The sequence below is a fragment of the Siphateles boraxobius genome, unplaced genomic scaffold (assembly GCF_051911475.1).
Source record: "Siphateles boraxobius isolate OS27281-9 unplaced genomic scaffold, OSU_SipBor_1 25, whole genome shotgun sequence".
In the NCBI taxonomy this organism is placed as follows: domain Eukaryota; kingdom Metazoa; phylum Chordata; class Actinopteri; order Cypriniformes; family Leuciscidae; genus Siphateles; species Siphateles boraxobius.
Genome location: NW_027508866.1, coordinates 25018344 through 25037955, shown reverse-complemented (window position 1 = coordinate 25037955; position 19612 = coordinate 25018344). Strand labels below are relative to the sequence as shown.

The window sequence follows — 19612 nt, the reverse complement described above, 5'->3', positions numbered from 1 at the left end:
CATCACACATCTTTTTCCAGCACTTTAAAACTCAAATATTATCATATTTAAATGTTATTTTTAATGTGATGACCAAAACATTATTTGTTCATCCTTCAAAGATAACCCCCATTTATAAAACTAAAAGTTTCAAGATGTAAGAAAACTCACACTTATTTAAAGATATTTTTTCTTTTAATAAATAGGAAATTTCTCTGGCATTTCTTTCTTTTTGCTGTATCGAAAACGTACTGAACCATGACACCACTGTATCGTATCGAACCGAACCGTGAATTTTGTGAACCGTTACACCCCTATTTTCTATGTATAACAGTTCTATATAATAACATATTAGACAGGACTGTTAGACAGATCGTGAACTAATGAACAACGAGAATGTGAGCGCTGTTTCTTTGCTCAAGCTCTGTAGTTCTCAGCGCCGTCAAAATAAGTCACAACATCAAGCGCGGCTACTGCTACTGGCTCAGTTAATTTCAGTTCCCTCAAAATAGCAACGCGCCAACAATGCAATGAAAATGATAACTGCGTCAGGCTGAGACTAGCAAAACACACTTGCGTCGCGCCTGGCGCTGCATTGCGCCAAGTGTATATGATAGGGCCCTGAAGCTTGTGTGCTTGTTTTAAATCTGCTTTGTCTTTTTGTGAACAGTTTGGTGGAAAACTAGTCACTTTGGACAACATCAAGCCACCGGCCCATCAGCCCCAGCAGACTTCTGCTCATGTTGTGCATGTCAGTCAGGTTGTAACAGAAACCGATTTCCTTGATCGTTCAAACCAACTTCAGGCGACACTCACCGCAGGAAACTTCCTTGAGTACTGCCAAACCAAGATTGAAGCTGCTCAGAATGAATTTGAGAAGACCATTTGGTCTTTTTTGAAGGTAGGACACTTGAATACTTCCTAAACTGGCGTATTTGTGTTACAAGAACAGCAGGCTTGTGTTCATCAAGGTGTAACCAATAGATTTATGTTCTCAGGTAAACTTTGAAGAAGATGCACGTGGCAAATATTTGGAGCTTTTGGGATACAAGAAGGAAGAGCTCACCTTAAAGGTATTTGTTTAAAAAAAGTATGGTGTGAATATCTGAATCTGCTTTTTTGGGTCTCAAAGTGTAGGACTTGATTAGATTTGCTTGTGCTTTTCAGATTGCATCAGCATTAGAAGAAAACTGCAAATCTGATGCGGCCGATGTGGTGAGTGCACCAGTCGTTTTTATCTACAGGTCCTTTTTCTATTTCCACAACTTGTTCAGGCAGGCTCTGACAAGTTCAGCATGTTTGACTTCATAATAATATGAATTATATTTTATTTAATTATATAAAACAAGACAGGAACACAAACTTTTTTCCCCATGAGCTTCCCTCTTAGGACGGGGATGATTTGGAGAAGAAACTTGTACAGTAAAAACATTCAGCAGCTCAAGAAACTCTTTTTCTATAAACCAAACAAAATGGAAAATACACTGAGCCAAAACATTCTGACCAGTCACAGGGGAGCAAATATCGTTGATCATCTCCTAACAAGGCCACATATTAAGGTCAGGGTGGATAAGGCTACATCTACATTAATCCGAACACATTAGAAAACAGCATTTTCACTTCAAAACATGGGAATAGCACATAACAGGCAAAATACCGGCATAATATCTATGGGTTCAACATTTACTAGGGCCGGGACTTTAACGCGTTAATTAAGATTAATTAATTACAAAAACATTGTAAGCATTGTTGCTTAAGCTTATGTATTCAGTCATTATTCAATGGTATACTAAAAATCCATGTGAAAAAATGTATTTATCACTGTTCTCAGGTCAAATATTTATGCAATTAAAATGCGATTCATTTCGATTAATTAATTACAAAGCCTCTAATTAATTAGATTAATTTTTTTAATCGAGTCCCGGCCCTAATATTTACATTTATGAATTTGGTAGACGGTTTTATCCAAAGCTACTTACATTGCATTTCAAGATACTCATTTACATTCATATCAGTTCTTGCTTTCCCTGGGAATCGAACCCATGACCTTGGCGTTGCAAGCTCCAACGCTCTACTGTTTGAGCAACTGTTGAGTTGAAATTGATGAAAAAGAAAAAGCCATCTCAGTGTGGACTAAAATGAAGAGAAAAAGATGTTTTCAAACGAAAACGTATTAGTGTGGACAAGGCCTTAGATTCAGTTTCATTATCAACTTGTGACAGATGCAGGAGAAATGGGCAACTGAAAATCTGACTGGCTTTGACGAGGGCCAAACTGTTATGGCAAGGCGACTGGGTCAGTTTATCTCTGAGACGGCAAGGCATGTGGGTTGATCCCGGTCGGCAGTGCTGAGAATTTACCAACAGTATCCGAGGTGGGACAAACACAAAACCGTTGTTGGGCGTCCATGGCTCATCAATGCTCGAAGGCTATCCCGTCTGGTCTGAGCCAACAGAAGGTCTAACTCGTAACTTTGTATAATGTTATTGGAATTGAAATCATTAAGCTGGACTAGACTTTATAAAAATATAGGGAAACTTGCAACGTTTTTTTGTGGGTGAAGCCTTGAAATTATGGTCTTGTGGGGAAAATGCATGGATTTTTTCTACCACCTGTTGTGTACATGGAAAACCTGCACCTACCAATGAGAGTTGACTAACCAAATGGCCATTGTAAGATCGTTATTTTCTTGTGTATATCCATTTGCCTGTAGGTGGTCATTTGCTTATTTACAACATGTTTTTTGACAGCAGATCTTTACTTCCATAATGTGTTGTACATCCGAGTGTGAAGTGGATTATCGGAAAAGAAACAAATGAGACTTGCTTCTGTGCATCGGTTGTTGATTGAATGGAGGCAGATCTGAACGCAAGCTGGCAGTCGATTGTAAGAAAGGGGCATAGTTTAAATCAGTGGTCTCAAACTCAATTCCTGGAGGGCCAGAGCTCTGCACAGTTTTGCTCCAACCCTAATCAAACAAACCTGATTCAGCTAATCAAGGTCTTCAGGATTGCTATAAACGTCCTTGCAGGTGTGAGTTTGAGCTGGTTGGAGCTAAACTGTGCAGAGCTGTGGCCCTCCAGGAATTGAGTTTGAGACCACTGGTTTAAATGGACGAAATGATTGGAGGAGTCCAGTATACAGTAATTCAGTAATCAGTATTCAGTAATCTGTCATTCCAGTAATGATGTTTTGATTAGGATTTACAAGGTCAATTGAAAAAAAAAAAGAAGAACAATTAAATTGTTCAGAAGAAGATCAATAACATGCATTTAGAAAATAGATTGATTTATTTTAATTTAAAGCCGACTTTAATTATAACAAGAAATGGTTATTTAACCGTTCTAAAATCAGTGGCTATGTTAATATCCACAATTATAATGTGATTAAGCTCATGTAAGCAAAATACATATGAACATATGCTTATTTATAGTTAGTAAGGTGGTTGCTAAATTTAGGTATTGGGTAGATTAATGGATGTAAAATTAGCTCATGCAGAATAAGGCATTAATATGTGCTTTATAAGTACTAATAAACAGACAATATCCTAGTAATATGCATGATGATAAGCAACTAGTTCATAGTGAGAATTGAACACTAAAATTAAGTGTTAGCTATGTTTTTCTAATCCAGGTTGAAGAGGAAAGCCCTGTCGAGATCGAGGAAGAAGCAGAACCTCCTGCCACGGAGACGCCTGACCTAGACGAGATTCCTGTTGACGATGAAGAAGAGCCCGTTGATGATGAAGAAGGGCCCGTTGTTGAGGAAACATCCAACATAGACTTTACTCCAGCTCCATCCTCCGAGGCCATTAACCTCAAAGTTAGCCAGGGCAAGTTCCTTTTCAAGAACCCTACCTGATATAACAATAGTTGATTGATCAAATATCACTAGGAGCCAAATTCTTCTGAGGGAAGCTGAGTTTTTACTTTTCATGAATTGCTGGATTTGTCATGTTTGCTGCATTTCAGATATCGACGGGCTGATCACACAAGCTCTGCTGACTGGGGATTTCGAAGCTGCTGTTAATCTCTGTCTCCATGACAGTCGAATGGCCGACGGCATCATCCTGGCTATTGCTGGCGGTCCTGAGCTTCTGGAAAAGACTCAGAGGAAATATTTCACCAAAACTCAGAGCAAAATCTCTAAGGTGAGGTGCTACGGCTGGGCATGGACACAAAATTCACGTTTTGATTCACAAGCATACGATCGTGATTAATTAGGGCCTATCAGATACATTATAGGGCAAATTTCCTCAAAAAAATAAAACAAAAAATCTCTTAACTAATGCTTAACTATACAGGGAATCCCAATTGGTGCATTACTATAACATTAAGGGTTAAAATTAAATTATTTGTATATACAACTTACATTTAAATTACAAATAAGGATGTTTTTTGTGCATTATAATAATACATTGTTAATGACATAATTATGTTTCTTCTCATTTTTGTTTTATATATAAACATTGAAATCTTGACTGTCATTACATGGATTTATGCAAACATATATTCAAGAACAGGTTGAGTAAATGCCTTGAACATTAAAGTTTTTTTCTGAGGTAAATATAACATTACGTGACATTGTTTACAAGCTGTTTTATTGACATCTTTGAGCAGTTGAAACGCTACAATGCTTTGTTCATTCATCAACTGAAAACAGCATGGACTGAAAGATTGATTCTTGGCATTTAAGAACCAATATTGGTTCAGAATGAGAATTGATTTAAATAAAACAAATCTGTATTTTTAACCCAGTTCCCACTACTGTTCTTCAGTACTAGTTACAGGAGTTATGAATCCTTCTCATTTTTTTGTTATTTGGACCAGACCAAGAACCAGTCCCTTGATGTTTTCCTTTTTATAGTTATTGAATATAATAAAATTATTTATGCAGCCTTTCAAAATATGAGTCAATAATTACACTTTCACTTCAGGCTCTCAGATGTGTTCTGAATGTTTAATATTGTACTGAAATTATCTGAAATGCACATCTTGACAGGGTCTCAATGTGTTTTAGCTCATTAGTGCCGTGGTGATGAAGGACTGGTCGGATATTTTGGAGACCTGTGACCTCCAGAACTGGAAGGAGGCTTTGGCTGCAGTGATGACATACGCCAAGCCAGATGAGTTCTCCTCACTGTGTGGTGAGTCTGCTGACTTTTACATAATGTTTTTACACGTTTACATAACAGTTCGACAGCATTAGACTTGCTGGTCTGATAAGGTCAAGCGTTATATAATGAACTGGTGCTACTGTAAGAGAACTACATGGCTATCTAGCAGGTCAATAAAATATTTTAAAACCTGTTGAGTATAGCCAAGTTCACACTGTACGATTTTGGCCACGATTTAGATGTCTGAGTCCTAAAAAAAGAATGATATCTACGTTTTTTTTTTTACCTTATTGTAATCGAATTTAATTAAGATTCAAACGATACCCAAGCCTAGACATGAATGACAACTGAGATCCTACAGTGTGACATGGCTAACAGTGGGAATCATGTTCATACAGTCTGACAAGCATCAGTCGTAAAGGACTATTATAAATCGTACAGTGTGAAGCACTGTGTGAGTGTGTGCCATTTCATAGCAAATACATTAAAGTCCCCCTGTAGTCAATAGTTTTATCCATTAAAACTCATCTTTGATCACCAAAATTACATATTTAAATGTTTTTTCCTTTCCTTATTTAAATAGCTTGAATGTAACTCTCCACCCTTGCCTCATTTAGTATGCGCGGTTCTATGAATATGCAAATGAGCCCCACCTCCACTCACTCACAGCAGCTCAGAGATCCACTCGTTGACAATCACACGTTGATCTGATTGGTTACAAGGTAGTTTGTGACGTCAGAAACACCAGCGATTTCAAACTGTGTTTTTGAGACTGTCTTTGGTTCACTGCAGTTTTAAGGAGAAAATACTCAGCAATGGTGTCGACTTATGAATTTACACATGGTTTGTCTTAAAAAATATTAAAAACATCACATAGACATATAAACAACATTTAAAGCTTAACTTTCACCACAGGGAGACTTTAATATCAGATTTTATATATATATATATATATATATATATATATACTGGATGTCATCAAAAGGCTTTTTGCTATATTGCCCAGCCTTAGTTTTGGTTTCTCCATTCACCTATAGTCATGGCCGTTTGTGTGTGTTTAATGTTAGACTGAATGTGAGTGTGTTCCTCCTGCAGGTCTGCTTGGCTCCAGGCTGGAGGCGTCTGAGGACTCGACGCTGCAAGATCAGGCCTGTCTCTGCTACATCTGCGCCGGCACAGTCGAGCAGCTCGTCGCCCACTGGGCCAAAGCTCAGGAGTCCACCGGCCCACTGTCACTGCAGGTCAGACCCGACTGCAGGAACACACTCACACAGGTCCATGTGTAATATATAGGAGGATCTGTTGATAGAAATGCAATAACTATGTTTTCAGTGGTGGCCTTACATAATGAGCCCTTACATTGAAATAGCCATTTTGCACCACCATGTTTCTCCAGTAGCCCTAAACGGACAAACTGCTCTACAGAGCGCGTTTCGTCACTGCTGTTCTTCGTGCAAAGAAGCTAGCTAAATTCAGCGAATAAAACACTGACACAATGATGAACAAGTAACAGTAATATTCGCAATGCCATATCGTTTTACTGAATAATTAAGTAAACAAAATTTCTTAATTTATCTTTGTAAAGAAACCTCATTGCTTAACTGGCTACTCTCAAGACGTACGACGACATCTTTCTCAGACTACGACATCTTTTCCTAACGGCCACCGTAACTTCTGTTGCTTGCAATTCACAACTTCACTAGATGCCGCTAAAAATCACACACTGCATTTTTAGTTAGTTAGTTTATTTAAGAGTTTGACAAGGCAGGATATTGAAGGACAAAACCCTGAAATGTATCAAACAGAACACATACTCAAGACAACCGTATATACCTAATTAAAAATAAAAAAAAAATAGAAGAAACAAACAGGAGGGGTAAAACAGATGCATACAAAAACCTGAAATACATCAGGCTTCATACAAGCAGAACCTGCAAGTTATTTATAAAACAGTTTAAGAGCACGTGGAATAAAAGAAAGTTCATGTCTTTTTGATTTACTCCTGGGCACAATAAGTTCTCTACGCTGCCGTAGTAGGTAAGTAGGTGTTGGAGCCAGAGACAGAAAACAATGCAGCGGTGATGAACTGTCCTTGAGTATAAACTGTCCTTGAGTAAATGCATGTTTTTATTGGGCTTGATAGTGAATCGTGTTGTTCTTGTGTACTGAGCACAGCATGAGCATTGGAGTATGGTTCAGTGGACTGATGTAGCTATATGGTGATCACCTGAATCTGTAGGAGCTGGTGGAGAAGGTGGTGGTCCTGCAGAGAGCAGTGGTGAAGACTCAGGCCGGGATTTCTCCTGATATGGGTGCGCTGCTGGCAGAGAAGATGAATCAATATGCCAGTCTGCTGGCATCTCAGGGCAGCTTACAGACGGCCATATCCTACCTGCCCACCAACACTCAGCAGGTAAGCATTTATTATGTGGGAAATGTTCCTTAAAGCGAAAGTTCACTCAAAAATGAAAATTAGCCCATTATTTACTCACCCTCAAGTCATGATAAGTGACATTCTTCTTTCAGACGAATACAGTCAGAGTTATATAAAAAAATGTCCTGGCTCTTCCAAGCGTTATATCACATATGCACAAAGTGCATCTATCCATGATAAAAGTGCATCTATCCATGATAAAAGTAATCCACACGGCTCAGGGGGGTTAATAAAGACCTTCTGAAGTGAGTTGATGTGTTCGTGTAAGAAAAATATTTAAAACTTTATAAAGTAAAATAACTAGCTTCCGGCCAAACATGCGTATATACAGATTCCACTTAAAATTTAACTTGTAATGCACAACTTATGCACGTAATGCGACGTACTACTGATATTTACGTTACGCTATGACACACTACGCTAATTCTGACATCACAAGATGCGCATTAGGCGTAAGTAGACTGCGATGGCCGTTTGGCCAGAAGCTAGAATGTACAATTTTTTAAAATCTCTTTTTAGAAATCGAATTCGTGACTGGTGTTTTGTTTTGCTCTATCCTCTGCTTTTCCGCGTTCGTCAGGTGTTACTCTACCACAGTAAATCGGTGCGTACGGCCGTCTGCTGGTAGCTAGATATTTTAGTCGATAAAGTTTTAAATGTTTTTTTTTCTTACATAAACGCATCGCTTCACTTCAGAAGGCCTTTATTAACCCCCCAGAGCCAGGAATTTTTTTTTTATATATAACTCCGATGGAATTTGTCTGAAAGAATGTCATATACACCTAGGAGGGCTTGAAGGCGAGTAAATCATGGACTAATGTTAATTTTTGGGTGAACTATCCCTTTAACTAATAATTAAAATTTGATTTTAAAGATGATGATTGAAACTGTGTTGAATGGAGAGACTCCATTCCACTCTAACACCGGGGTCTCGTGTTGTCCATAAGTTTTAATGTCAGCTTTGTGAATGTGATGTTTGTTTTGTGCCTGCAGGTTTCTGTTCAGAAGCTGCGAGATCGTTTAAGCAGAGCTCTGGGACAGCAGACGCCTGTGGCCACAATGACCGGCAACCAGAACACACACCAAACTCAGACACACACACAACCACAACCTCCACCTCCACAGCCCGCTGCGCCGCCTCAGTACTACCAACAGGTACGAGAGACACTCACATACAGCTGGGAAACACACGCACATGCTTTATTTGACTGCAGCGTGTGTCTTTGTTTTTGTTGTGTTCAGGGTAGATCCGCCACTACTGTAACGTCCTGGAGTAACCAAACCTCCACAGCTCTGTCCAGTGTCCCTCGCCAGCCTGTGCCCGCCGCTGACCCGCAGGTACACACTGACAGAGCTCACACTCACAGATACAGGCTCCATACACCACATGAGCAATACTCAATCTCCACAATGCTCCTTTTATGATGTTTTCTTTATTGTTCCATCTCTAGTGGAGTTGGCTCCATGTGAACTGTATTTAAGGAATAAACCGTAATGTACCTTTTTTTAGTTTATTCCAGTGGCCAGAAGAGACTCGTGAATTTTACCGTAGGCACAAACCTGTTTGTTTTCTAACCTCAAAAAACAAGTTTCATACTTTCAAGCTTGTGTGTCTCTCTCTGAAATGCAACTTTACGCACAACTGCCAGCCTGCATGAAGTGGTTCTTGAGAGTCCAGAGACACCAGCAGCGTTAAATACCTGTTTGCTGCTCTGTGTCCTTTTAATACAATTAAAAAAAAATTGACAGAAACTTTCCTTAATAAGCCTGACCGAGTTCTCTTGTGCTGTAAATTACTCACAAATCTTATGATAGTTCTTATGATAATCTCTATTCAGTTTTCACACGATATTAGTTGTTTTCGTGACTTTTGCATAACATTGCACCATTTAATGCTTTTCATCTTCAGAAAGATTTTTTTTCCTCCCCATATTGAATGACAACTGTGACTTGCTTAGTAATGTTAAACAACCTCTTTAAATAGGGTTTCCATTTACCTAAGTAGACCTATTTAAACTATTTAACAAAGCAGATTCTGCTTTGACCTTGAGGCGGAAGAGCATCTCTGAACGCTCAACACGTCTGACCTTGAGGCAGAAGAGCATCTCTGAACACTCAACATGTCCAACCTTGAGGCAGAAGAGCATCTCTGAACACTCAACACGTCCAACCTTGAAGCAGAAGATCATCTCTGAACGCTCAACATGTCTGACCTTGAGGCAGAAGAGCATGTCTGAACACTCAACACCTCCAACCTTGAGGCAGAAGAGCATCTCTGAACGCTCAACACGTCCAACCTTGAGGCAGAAGAGCATGTCTGAACACTCAACACGTCCAACCTTAAGGCAGAAGAGCATCTCTGAACACTCAACACGTCCAACCTTGAAGCAGAAGATTATCTCTGAAAGCTCAACACGTCCAACCTTGAGGCAGAAGAGCATCTCTGAACACTCAACACGTCCGACCTAGAGGCAGAATATCATCTCTGAACACTCAACATGTCCAACCTTGAGGCAGAAGAGCATCTCTGAACACTCAACACGTCCAACCTTGAAGCAGAAGATCATCTCTGAACGCTCAACACGTCCAACCTTGAGGCAGAAGAGCATGTCTGAACACTCAACACCTCCAACCTTGAGGCAGAAGAGCATCTCTGAACACTCAACACGTCCAACCTTGAGGCAGAAGAGCATGTCTGAACACTCAACACCTCCAACCTTAAGGCAGAAGAGCATCTCTGAACGCTCAACACGTCTGACCTTGAGGCAGAAGATCATCTCTGAACGCTCAACACGTCTGACCTTGAGGTAGAAGAGCATCTCTGAACGCTCAACACGTCTGACCTTGAGGTAGAAGAGCATCTCTAAACACTCAACATGTCTGACCATGAGGCAGAAGAGCATCTCTGAACGCTCAACACGTCTGACCTTGAGGCAGAAGAGCATCTCTGAACGCTCAACACGTCTGACCTTGAGGCAGAAGAGCATCTCTGAACGCTCAACACGTCTGACCTTGAGGCAGAAGAGCATCTCTGAACGCTCAACACGTCTGACCTTGAGGCAGAAGAGCATCTCTGAACGCTCAACACGTCTGACCTTGAGGCAGAAGAGCATCTCTGAACGCTCAACACGTCTGACCTTGAGGCAGAAGAGCATCTCTGAACGCTCAACACGTCTGACCTTGAGGCAGAAGAGCATCTCTGACCACTCAACACTTCAAGGTTGGACGTGTTGAGCGTTCAGAGATGCTCTTCTGCTTCAAGGTTGGATGTGTTAAGCAGAAGAGCATCTCTGAGCGTTGAACACTTCCAACCTTGAGGCAAACGGGCTACAGCAACTGAAGACACACACTGGTGCCATTGCTGTCAGCTGAGAACAGGAAACTGAGGCTACAAATTGACTCTGGCTCACCAAAACTGGACAATAGAAGATTGGACAAAAGTTGCCTGGTCTGACGAGTCTCGATTTCTACTCCGAATTTTAAATGGGAGGGTCAGAAATTGGTGTAAACCACATGGATCCATCCTGCCTTGTTTCAGCGGTTCAGGCTGTTGGTGGTGTAATGGTGTGTGGGATATTTTCTTGGCACACTTTGGTCCCCTTACTACCAATTGAGCATAATTTATACACCACAGCCGTCCTGAGTATTGTTGCTGACCGTGTCCATCCCTTTATGGCCACAGTGGACCATCTTCTGATGGCATCTTCCAGCAGGATAATAACACATGTCAGAAAGCTCAAATCTTCTCAAACTGGTTTCTTGAACATGACAGTGAGTTCACTAAACTCAAGTGATCTCCACAGTCTCCAGATCTCAATCCAATAGAGCAGATTTGGGATGTGCTGGAACGGGAGATTCACATCATGGATGTGCAGATGACAAATCTGATGCAATTATTAAATATATAATATATAATTTTAGATAATTATTAAATATTTTTATGAAAAAATAACTTATTTTTTATTTCCGTTTTTTATGATTTATAAGTACTGTAACAAATGTATTGCTCATTGTTAGTTAATGAACTTACTAATGTTAACTAATTGGAACTTATAAAGTGTTACCAAAAAATCTTGATGACCCCAAACTTTTGAGTGGTACTGTAGTATAATAACAACATTTAAATAGGAAAAAGAATATGTAGATTTGCACATCTAGTTTTGGTGTCAGCCTGGATCATTGGATCACGCTGTGACAGAAGGCTCTCTAACTTCACGTGTGTGTGTCTGTGTCTGTGTCTTTCTCTCTGTTCTCAGGCCGAGTCCACATCTCCAGTCTTCGGCCTTCAGTCTCCAGTGATGGCGTCAGTACCCGCCTCCACTCCATTCATGTACTCGCAGCAGTACCAGAGTAAGTGCACTGACACAGTGTGTGGTGTAAGATTTACTAACATAAAAATGTTTATGAATTACAATAAACAAATCACATAATTGATTTGGGCTATTTTCGATTCAAAGGTAATTAGTTTATGGCCATTAAAATTGTTCTATATAGTTTGAATCTAGGACAGTCTTATTTTAGTATTATCTATTAATATTTTGAATGTTTTTTCATATTAAGTAGATTTTTTCAAATATTTAGTTAGCTTTATTAATTTCATATCAGTTTTACATTTGGTAATGTTAGCTCTTCAGCTTAAACTTATTGAGCGCTTTAGTGATGACGTAAATTTGTAGGCCAGCCCGTAACTTCGCATCACACTTATTCCCTCCTTTTGGATTATTTACAAAAAAAAAGCTCTGTGATCAACAAAAGTTTTTGGTACTTGGCACGTTTTGTGCATCAAGATTATTTTCACAAATGAACAAGTCTAAATACAATCGGCAGAAGTTAAAGTTAGGCTTTAAATGAACTACAGCACAGTCACATGAAATCAATTTCACACCATTAAAGGGGTCATGACATGAGAAACCAAATTTGCCTTGATCTTTTGGTATATAAGAGGTCTTTGTACCATTGAAACTTCCTTTAAGTTTCATAGCTTAAGACGTCCTCCCCATTATAAACGAACAATTTATTTAATCAAGCTCTAAATACAGTTCGTTGTTGATCCATGGTATGAAGTGACGTCACGGTAGGAAGTGACGTAGCAGTCGTTTGCATATGACCGCTGCAAGCGCAAAACAACTATGCCTCATTTCGCATCATTGCAGTTGTTGCGCCCACATGTGTTCAGTCGACGTGCAGCGAGTGGGTCTGTTTACAAGAAGATTACGATGCCACGCAGATGTGCTGTTCCTGGCTGTGGACAAACAACATGTTTGAATACGCTGCCGAAAGATCCAGATGTCAGGGAAAAATGGATGCAGTTTATTTTTCGCGGACGTCCCAGTCACAGCAGTGTTAATTTAAGCGTGTGTTCTCTACATTTCAAGGATGACTATTTTGAGAAATAATCGCAGTATGATGCTGGCTTTACCAGAAAACTTTTGCTTAAAGATCAGGCCGTGCCGACTATTCTGGGCCCAACAATGACGCTGCAAACTGTAAGTAATGTATTTCATCTTAAAACTACTTTTTATGCATAAGCACTGTCGTTAGCCAATCCTAACAGTTGGCGTCAACACTGAACTCTTAAAGGGGAAAAAAAACCCAAAACAGACTTTGAATCAGAGGATGAGAAACAGGGTGGGAAAAGGTCATAAATCACTAAATTTTAAAATGTTTTTGTCCAAAAAACTAGCCTGGCAAGCCAGACCTACATCAAGATGTTAGGTCTGGGAACTCACAATTGGCAAACCTCAAACCGAGGGGCGGGATAAACTGTTGTCTTTCAAATTCCCTCTGCACGCAATAGGACAGCGCTACAACCAACCAGAGCAACGGACGGCTGTGGCTGAGTGAGTCCCATGCGTTTTTCCACCAGCTGAGCTAGTTGATATATTAAACTTTTGCCATATCCGTCCATCAAATCTCCGAACACATCTTCCTTTTTTAAGAATGACTTAAGTGACATTCTCTTAACTCCAAATCGTCCAGAGTCGCGGCCAAAGTCGATTGGAAAGACCGCTGTTCGCCAGCAGCATCTTCTTTGTTTTCAAGTAGCAGGGAGATCACCTATAAAAATCACGCGGAACCGTCACAACTCTACCGTCATTATGTTAAGCCCGCCCACCAACAACTCTATACACGATGTGATTGGCCTGACCAGAGTTTGGTTTTTCCAGCTCGAATGCCAACGGAGAGTTGCTAAACCACACTTTGCTGCAAAATAATTTTTGCTGTCGCTAGGGTGCGTCTAGATTTCTAGGCTACCAAAAAACTATAGTAATACTATAATTGCACCTAAGGGAACATAATAAAACAAAAACAAAAAAACATGTCATATGACCCCTTTAAGCTTCCAACTCTTTCTGTGTTTTTTCGCTGAGAGTTTGAGTTTTAAAAGTTTTCAAGAGCATGATAATAAACACAACGAGGCTGTGAAAGTGTTTAATGTCCCCAATCCCCATCAACTTCTGTAGTCTCATTTAGACACTTGTTAGCAACACGTAAAAGCTTAAAAAAATTATGAAAATGATCAGTTAATGGAAATTTAGAATAGTTTTTGTGAAAAATAACCACTGGTTTGGCGTGGATCGTTTCGTCTTGGTCAGTGAGCATCTGTCTGGAACCCCCTTGGAAATGCATGGGAAATCTGCTAAAAACACTTCAAATCGGCTAGATCAGCGAGCGACACTCCAGTCTTGTTATTTTTGGAGTTCTAACTTGAACTGCAAAGGTTAAACTTAAGCAGTGCATGTTTTTTTTTGTAAGAATGCTGTAAATTCTTTGCATGAACCTTATGCTTATGTATTCATATGTATGTTTATGGCTGAAGATAATTTCACCAGAGCGGTTTCAGATGTACTGAATTAATATTTGCACGCAGCTGTAATGTGAAATATCTCTATAAATGACTAACTGCATATGCCTGTTCTCTCCTCTTCCTCACGAACATCAGATTACCCCCCTGTTCAGCAGTTCACACCCGGCATCTATCAGCCTGTGCCGTACTCTTCCTCCACGGCCTCTCCTCTTCCTCCTCCTCCTCCTTCATCATCCTCCTCTTCTTCTGTCTATCCTCCACACTTCATGCACCCTGCCTCCTCTCAGCCAGCAGCTCCTGGTCTGGTGTCTGGGTCTTTCTCTCCTCCTGCTCTGTCTTCTGACGTGTGTTTCCAGCATGGCGGGCCAGGGTCGCCCTCAGCTTATCTTCCTCCTCCAGTAGCCAGAGCTCCAGGTACTCAGAACGAACCCGCACTGATTCCAGCCTCCCAGAGAACAGGTCTGCACACCAGCTCTAAAACATACCAGACATGCTCGATCAATCTCATCAATCAGTACACGTGTGTGTGTGTGTGTGTATATATATATATATATATATATATATATTAGGGGTGTGACGAGATCTCGCGATACTAAAATGTGATGAGATTTCTCGTCGAGTGAAAAGCTGTCTCGCGATATCTCAATGACGGAACGTGAGGGTGAAATTAGCATTGAATATGCTACTGCTACATTCACATTACATGCCTCCACTCATTTTGTTGTTTTATAAAAATAAAAACCATAGTAAACTATTGTAAACGTCTGCTCTGCTCATCCAGCACGAGTTGCAGTCGCACACAGTGCAACAGGAATCGCTGATTGCGTGACGATGGCGGGGGATTCGTTGCGCAACGGAGCCTAAACATCTGATAAATGTCTTATCTTGTAGAATGCGTTCCACACCGCCGCTCCCTATAACAGAGTACGTGAGATCATGAATTTAAAGTAAAACACGAGCTCCCTGATGCGCATAAATTAGGCTGCATAAATACAATAGCCTGTCTCCCAATATCAATCCTATCTTTGGACTGTGTAGTTTGTGGCTCTGGTCTCTGTTATCACTTTGAATATTGCAAGAGTACTTTCATTATGGTTACACTTGCACTTATTGTTTGCACTTAATAAGACCTTGATGATCGTTATTTATTTTTATTATTTATACTGTTTTTATTTCTATGTTCAATTTGTGAGAAGGAGTTCAATTATGAGGTCACACACAGCCTCAATCAGAAGTTCTGGAAGCTCATATTTCATGTACAGTATAAGATCTGAAGAGACTCATGTGAAATCATACAGGAGAAAAGCCAGTCAGTTGAGTTTGTGGCTAAACCTTTTACAGTGCTTGTATATTGTTGTCTTTCGATGCATTTGATAATTCATACCCATAAAGTAGAACTGAAGTTACATTCATTACAAGATTATTAATTAAAACATTTCAATATGCACCTTCAGACTACTTTTCTAGTCATTAATTTTGTCAGTGAGAATTTCTGTGCAAAAATCTCATCTAGTTCTCGTGAACCCAATCTCGTGTCTCGTCTCGTGAGAGAAGTGTCTCATCACACCCCTAATAAATATATTCTTCTCAATCTCAAAGAAGCATTTGGTATTTAGATCAAAATACTGCATCAGAATGCATTAATTAAAAACTGTCCGGTGGTGGTGTGACATGCTCCATTTAAACTATTTTTAGTATTTTGTTCATTTAAACTTTAATGACCAAATATTAATTAAAAGACTGCATGGACGTTTGTAGTGCAGGGCTATTTTTGAACAGACAGACCGGTGATTAAAAGTGGTGATCAGTTGAGTTGCACAGTTAAAAATGGTTACCAGTATTCACTTAAATGTTAAAGTAATATCTTCATGTTGATTAAAAATAAGTTCTTGGTAAAGTTATGCGTCAGCTACCTTGTTTATTTACAGGAGGATTAAACCAAGACGTCTGGTCTTTGGAAGGTGAATTATAAAGAGATTTTTAACTATTTAATATGGTGGACCATAATTGTCCAGCTCAAATTATTAATGAATAAGTCTAACAATCAGTGAGGCACAGATTATCTCTTTTTTTTTTCTCACATTGATGATTTTGTTTTTCTGAAGTGATTCTAAAATGTATTAATCACTAATTTTGAAGTATTTATATATGTAATGATCACGTAGTGGCTGAAAATAAGCAATGGTTTAGCTCTGCATTTGCATGGTAAGTAATGTAAGCCGGTGGAAACTTCCAGAACCTCACTCTGGCTTTAGCTTATCATTTACATTGCTTGTCCAAGACATTGATTGTTTTCTTGTGTTCATTGATGCCTGCAGAAAAAAAAATCCTTAACTAGTCCTACAGTAGCTGTGATTAAGAACCTGCTTGCGATCAGTATGTTGTGATAAACATAACAGGTCTATGCTGTGCATTTTGAAAATGAATTTGAGGTCCAGCTGGCATGAACCTCTCAGAGGTACAGCAGGTTGAAAGGTTTTGAAATCTAAACTGAGAAGATATGTTTTGTTCTGCTTCAGGACCTCAGAACGGCTGGAACGACCCCCCCACTCTCAACAGAGCAGCCAAAAAGAAGAAGGTGGGTTCGACTGAAGATCCTTTTGCTCATAACGTACATGGGTTTGCCTTGATTTGAAGAAAAAATGCTCTGTTTTTGGTCTCCAGATCCCAGAACACTTCACTCCACCAGCACCGATCACCGCTCCCATCATGGCCCCTGTAGGGGAACCTCAGGCCCCCGCTGTCCCAGGCATGCAGACCCTCCCACCGCAACAACAGGCCCCAGATCAGCACGTGGGCCCAACAACCTTCACCCCCATCCATCAGCAGCCACTGGGACCCCCATGCAGGAATCCCAACATGCCTCAGGTTAACATGGAAGGGGCGCCTGGAGCTCCAATTGGAGATGTGATAAAGGTATTAGTTTATGTAACATTAAAAAACCCTTAAGTGGTCATACTTTTTGTCTTTTCCCCATGTTATATGTTATTCTGTGTTCTCTCTCGTCCACATCAGTCCATACCCACTGAGAAGATCACCAAGAAGCCGATCCCTGAGGAACACATGGTCCTGAAGACCACATTTGAGGGACTGATACAGAAATGTTTGACTGCTGCTTCAGACCCGGTTTGTTTACTGTGAAATGACACTAATTAAAGCAATCTCATATTTCATGATTTAGGGCCCTATTAAATCCGTTTGATCTTTTCCCAAAAATGTTTTTGTTGTTTTATATATATATATATATATATATATATATATATATATAATAACAGCAACAGCGAAACAGATCTATTTTGCCAAGACCAAACATCAACATTGTCAACTCCTTTTACCCTCTGGTGCTCTTCGGTCATTTTTAACTGAAAAATTTTACTTTTTTTTATTTTTATTATTATAATATTTTTTTTACTTCATTGGAATGGTGCGAAACTTGGCAAATGTTTTGGCACTTGCTATGTGAACACACAAAAAGGTTTAATGGTTTGGAGTAAAACGTGAAAATATACATTTCATTAAAACATTTAAAATAGTATTTTTGTGCATTTTTCATAACAATACACATAAAAATGTTTACAAAAGTTTAAGTTAATTTTTTCCCCAACTTTTTTCACTTCAGCAATAATCTGCCAAGTGTCATCTTTGAAAAGAGATCAAACATCAGTCTGTGCGTTAAAGCATTTAAGATTTATGACAGTTTAAGTTGGAAATTAAATCTTTCAGGTCTATGCTCAAAAACTTAATAAAAGGATTATAAATATGGCGTAAATATCATTTAGTATTTAAAAAATCCCCTAAAAATACAAAATATTAAATAAAAAAACATGATCAAACTAAATGTAGTACATTCATTTCATTGACAAAAGACTGATATTTTTGACCGACACATGAAGAGAAAAACAGCTTTGGAAGTTATCAACAATAATGATAATGTTTGTTTGCCTATTCTTTTGCAACTTCTGTCTATCCATTTTCAAATTCCCCAGCATTTTAAATAACCAAGTTTTTCCCCTTCATCCTCACAGCAAACCAAGAGGAAGTTGGATGATGCTCATAAGAGGCTTGAGTATCTCTATGACAAGCTGAGAGAACAAACAGTGAGTAACACACATTTGCACAGTGATTTCCCAATTAGTTGTCTGAGACACACACTTAGAGGCGGTTTCTTCTCTCCAGCTGTCTCCAGCTATTGTCGGTGGTCTTCACAATATGGCCCGCAGCATCGAGTGCCGCTGCTACACCGACGGGCTCAACATCCACACACACATCGTGAGCAACAGCAACTTCAGCGAGACGTCGGCCTTCATGCCGGTCCTGAAGGTGGTGCTGACACAGGCCAACAGGCTGGGTGTTTGATGACCACCGTCTCAATGTGCACACACACCAACAAGTATTCTCACAAACCCTCAAGCCATCATTCCTCAAGGACCAGCTGTGCATTTCGCCAGTCTTAACAGATCTGGTTTACACTCACGTTTGTTTATTTTGTCTTCTTAATATTTTAATGTTATGTATTTGTAATCATGACAGAGCAGAGTGCAATAGGGCTTTCCCTTTTTATGTCTCGAATTGTAATGGTAAATTAGCTTCATTAAATGAAATGCGTGTTTTATGCTTTAAGTGAAGAGTAGTCTAAGCAGAGAGCTCATTGTTTCAGGTTCACCATGCATTATTCTTTAGTCACACCATTAATTTGGCATTATTTTTATTTTATCTTTCATGTTTGATTAGGATATTTGATGTTTACAATTATCACAACTCCTCTGCATTTCATCTTATTATAGAGTCTTCTCTGATATGATTTATGGCATTATTTCTGCAGATGAAACTTATGGCGGCAACAAAATGACATGCTAAGATGTTCAATAAATTTTTAATTGATTCAGTATTTGTCACTCGATTTGTACAATAGGAAATTTAGATTTATACCTTGACTCGTGCTTGTCTCATAATAATGCTGCCTGTCTTTATTGTACGCCACTAAAAAAGAAACAGGATCTGATGTGTAGAAAGGGAATAAAAGGTCAGGCTACAGTAAAGGGGAATATGCTATTTTTATAATCATCTTTTTTTATTTTTATCACGTCTCTGCTAGCTGTCATTCTGTTAGTAAGTCTGAAATGAGCAGTTTTGCATATGGCTGCACAAAAGCTTTGGAGGCTTGCTCTAAAATGTTGGGGTTTTTAATGCAATCCATGTACTGTCTCAATAATTGAGGTTGTACTGTAAATCTGATGACTGTTTTGCAGTTTTATTAAAAACAAATTGAGATTGC

At 39.4% G+C, this 19612-nt stretch overlaps 1 protein-coding gene across 6 annotated transcripts in view; it reads left to right on the top strand.

Moving 5' to 3' along the window:
* sec31a (SEC31 homolog A, COPII coat complex component) overlaps positions 1–19612 on the top strand; it is a 34490-nt gene extending 14878 nt beyond the window's left edge. Inside the window, exons 11-28 of one of the 6 annotated variants that reach the window (XM_077243292.1) lie at positions 650–880; positions 978–1052; positions 1147–1194; positions 3613–3811; positions 3951–4129; positions 4999–5125; positions 6191–6336; positions 7335–7508; positions 8523–8684; positions 8772–8867; positions 11786–11879; positions 14473–14796; positions 16266–16298; positions 16857–16915; positions 17002–17253; positions 17353–17463; positions 18363–18434; positions 18514–19612. In XM_077243292.1, the coding sequence (XP_077099407.1) occupies positions 650–880; positions 978–1052; positions 1147–1194; positions 3613–3811; positions 3951–4129; positions 4999–5125; positions 6191–6336; positions 7335–7508; positions 8523–8684; positions 8772–8867; positions 11786–11879; positions 14473–14796; positions 16266–16298; positions 16857–16915; positions 17002–17253; positions 17353–17463; positions 18363–18434; positions 18514–18693 (2562 nt within the window). In that variant the 3' untranslated portion in view covers positions 18694–19612. The remainder of the gene's footprint in view (positions 1–649; positions 881–977; positions 1053–1146; positions 1195–3612; positions 3812–3950; positions 4130–4998; positions 5126–6190; positions 6337–7334; positions 7509–8522; positions 8685–8771; positions 8868–11785; positions 11880–14472; positions 14797–16265; positions 16299–16856; positions 16916–17001; positions 17254–17352; positions 17464–18362; positions 18435–18513) is intronic. The other 5 variants (XM_077243294.1, XM_077243293.1, XM_077243296.1 and 2 more) reach the window with 5 other exon arrangements.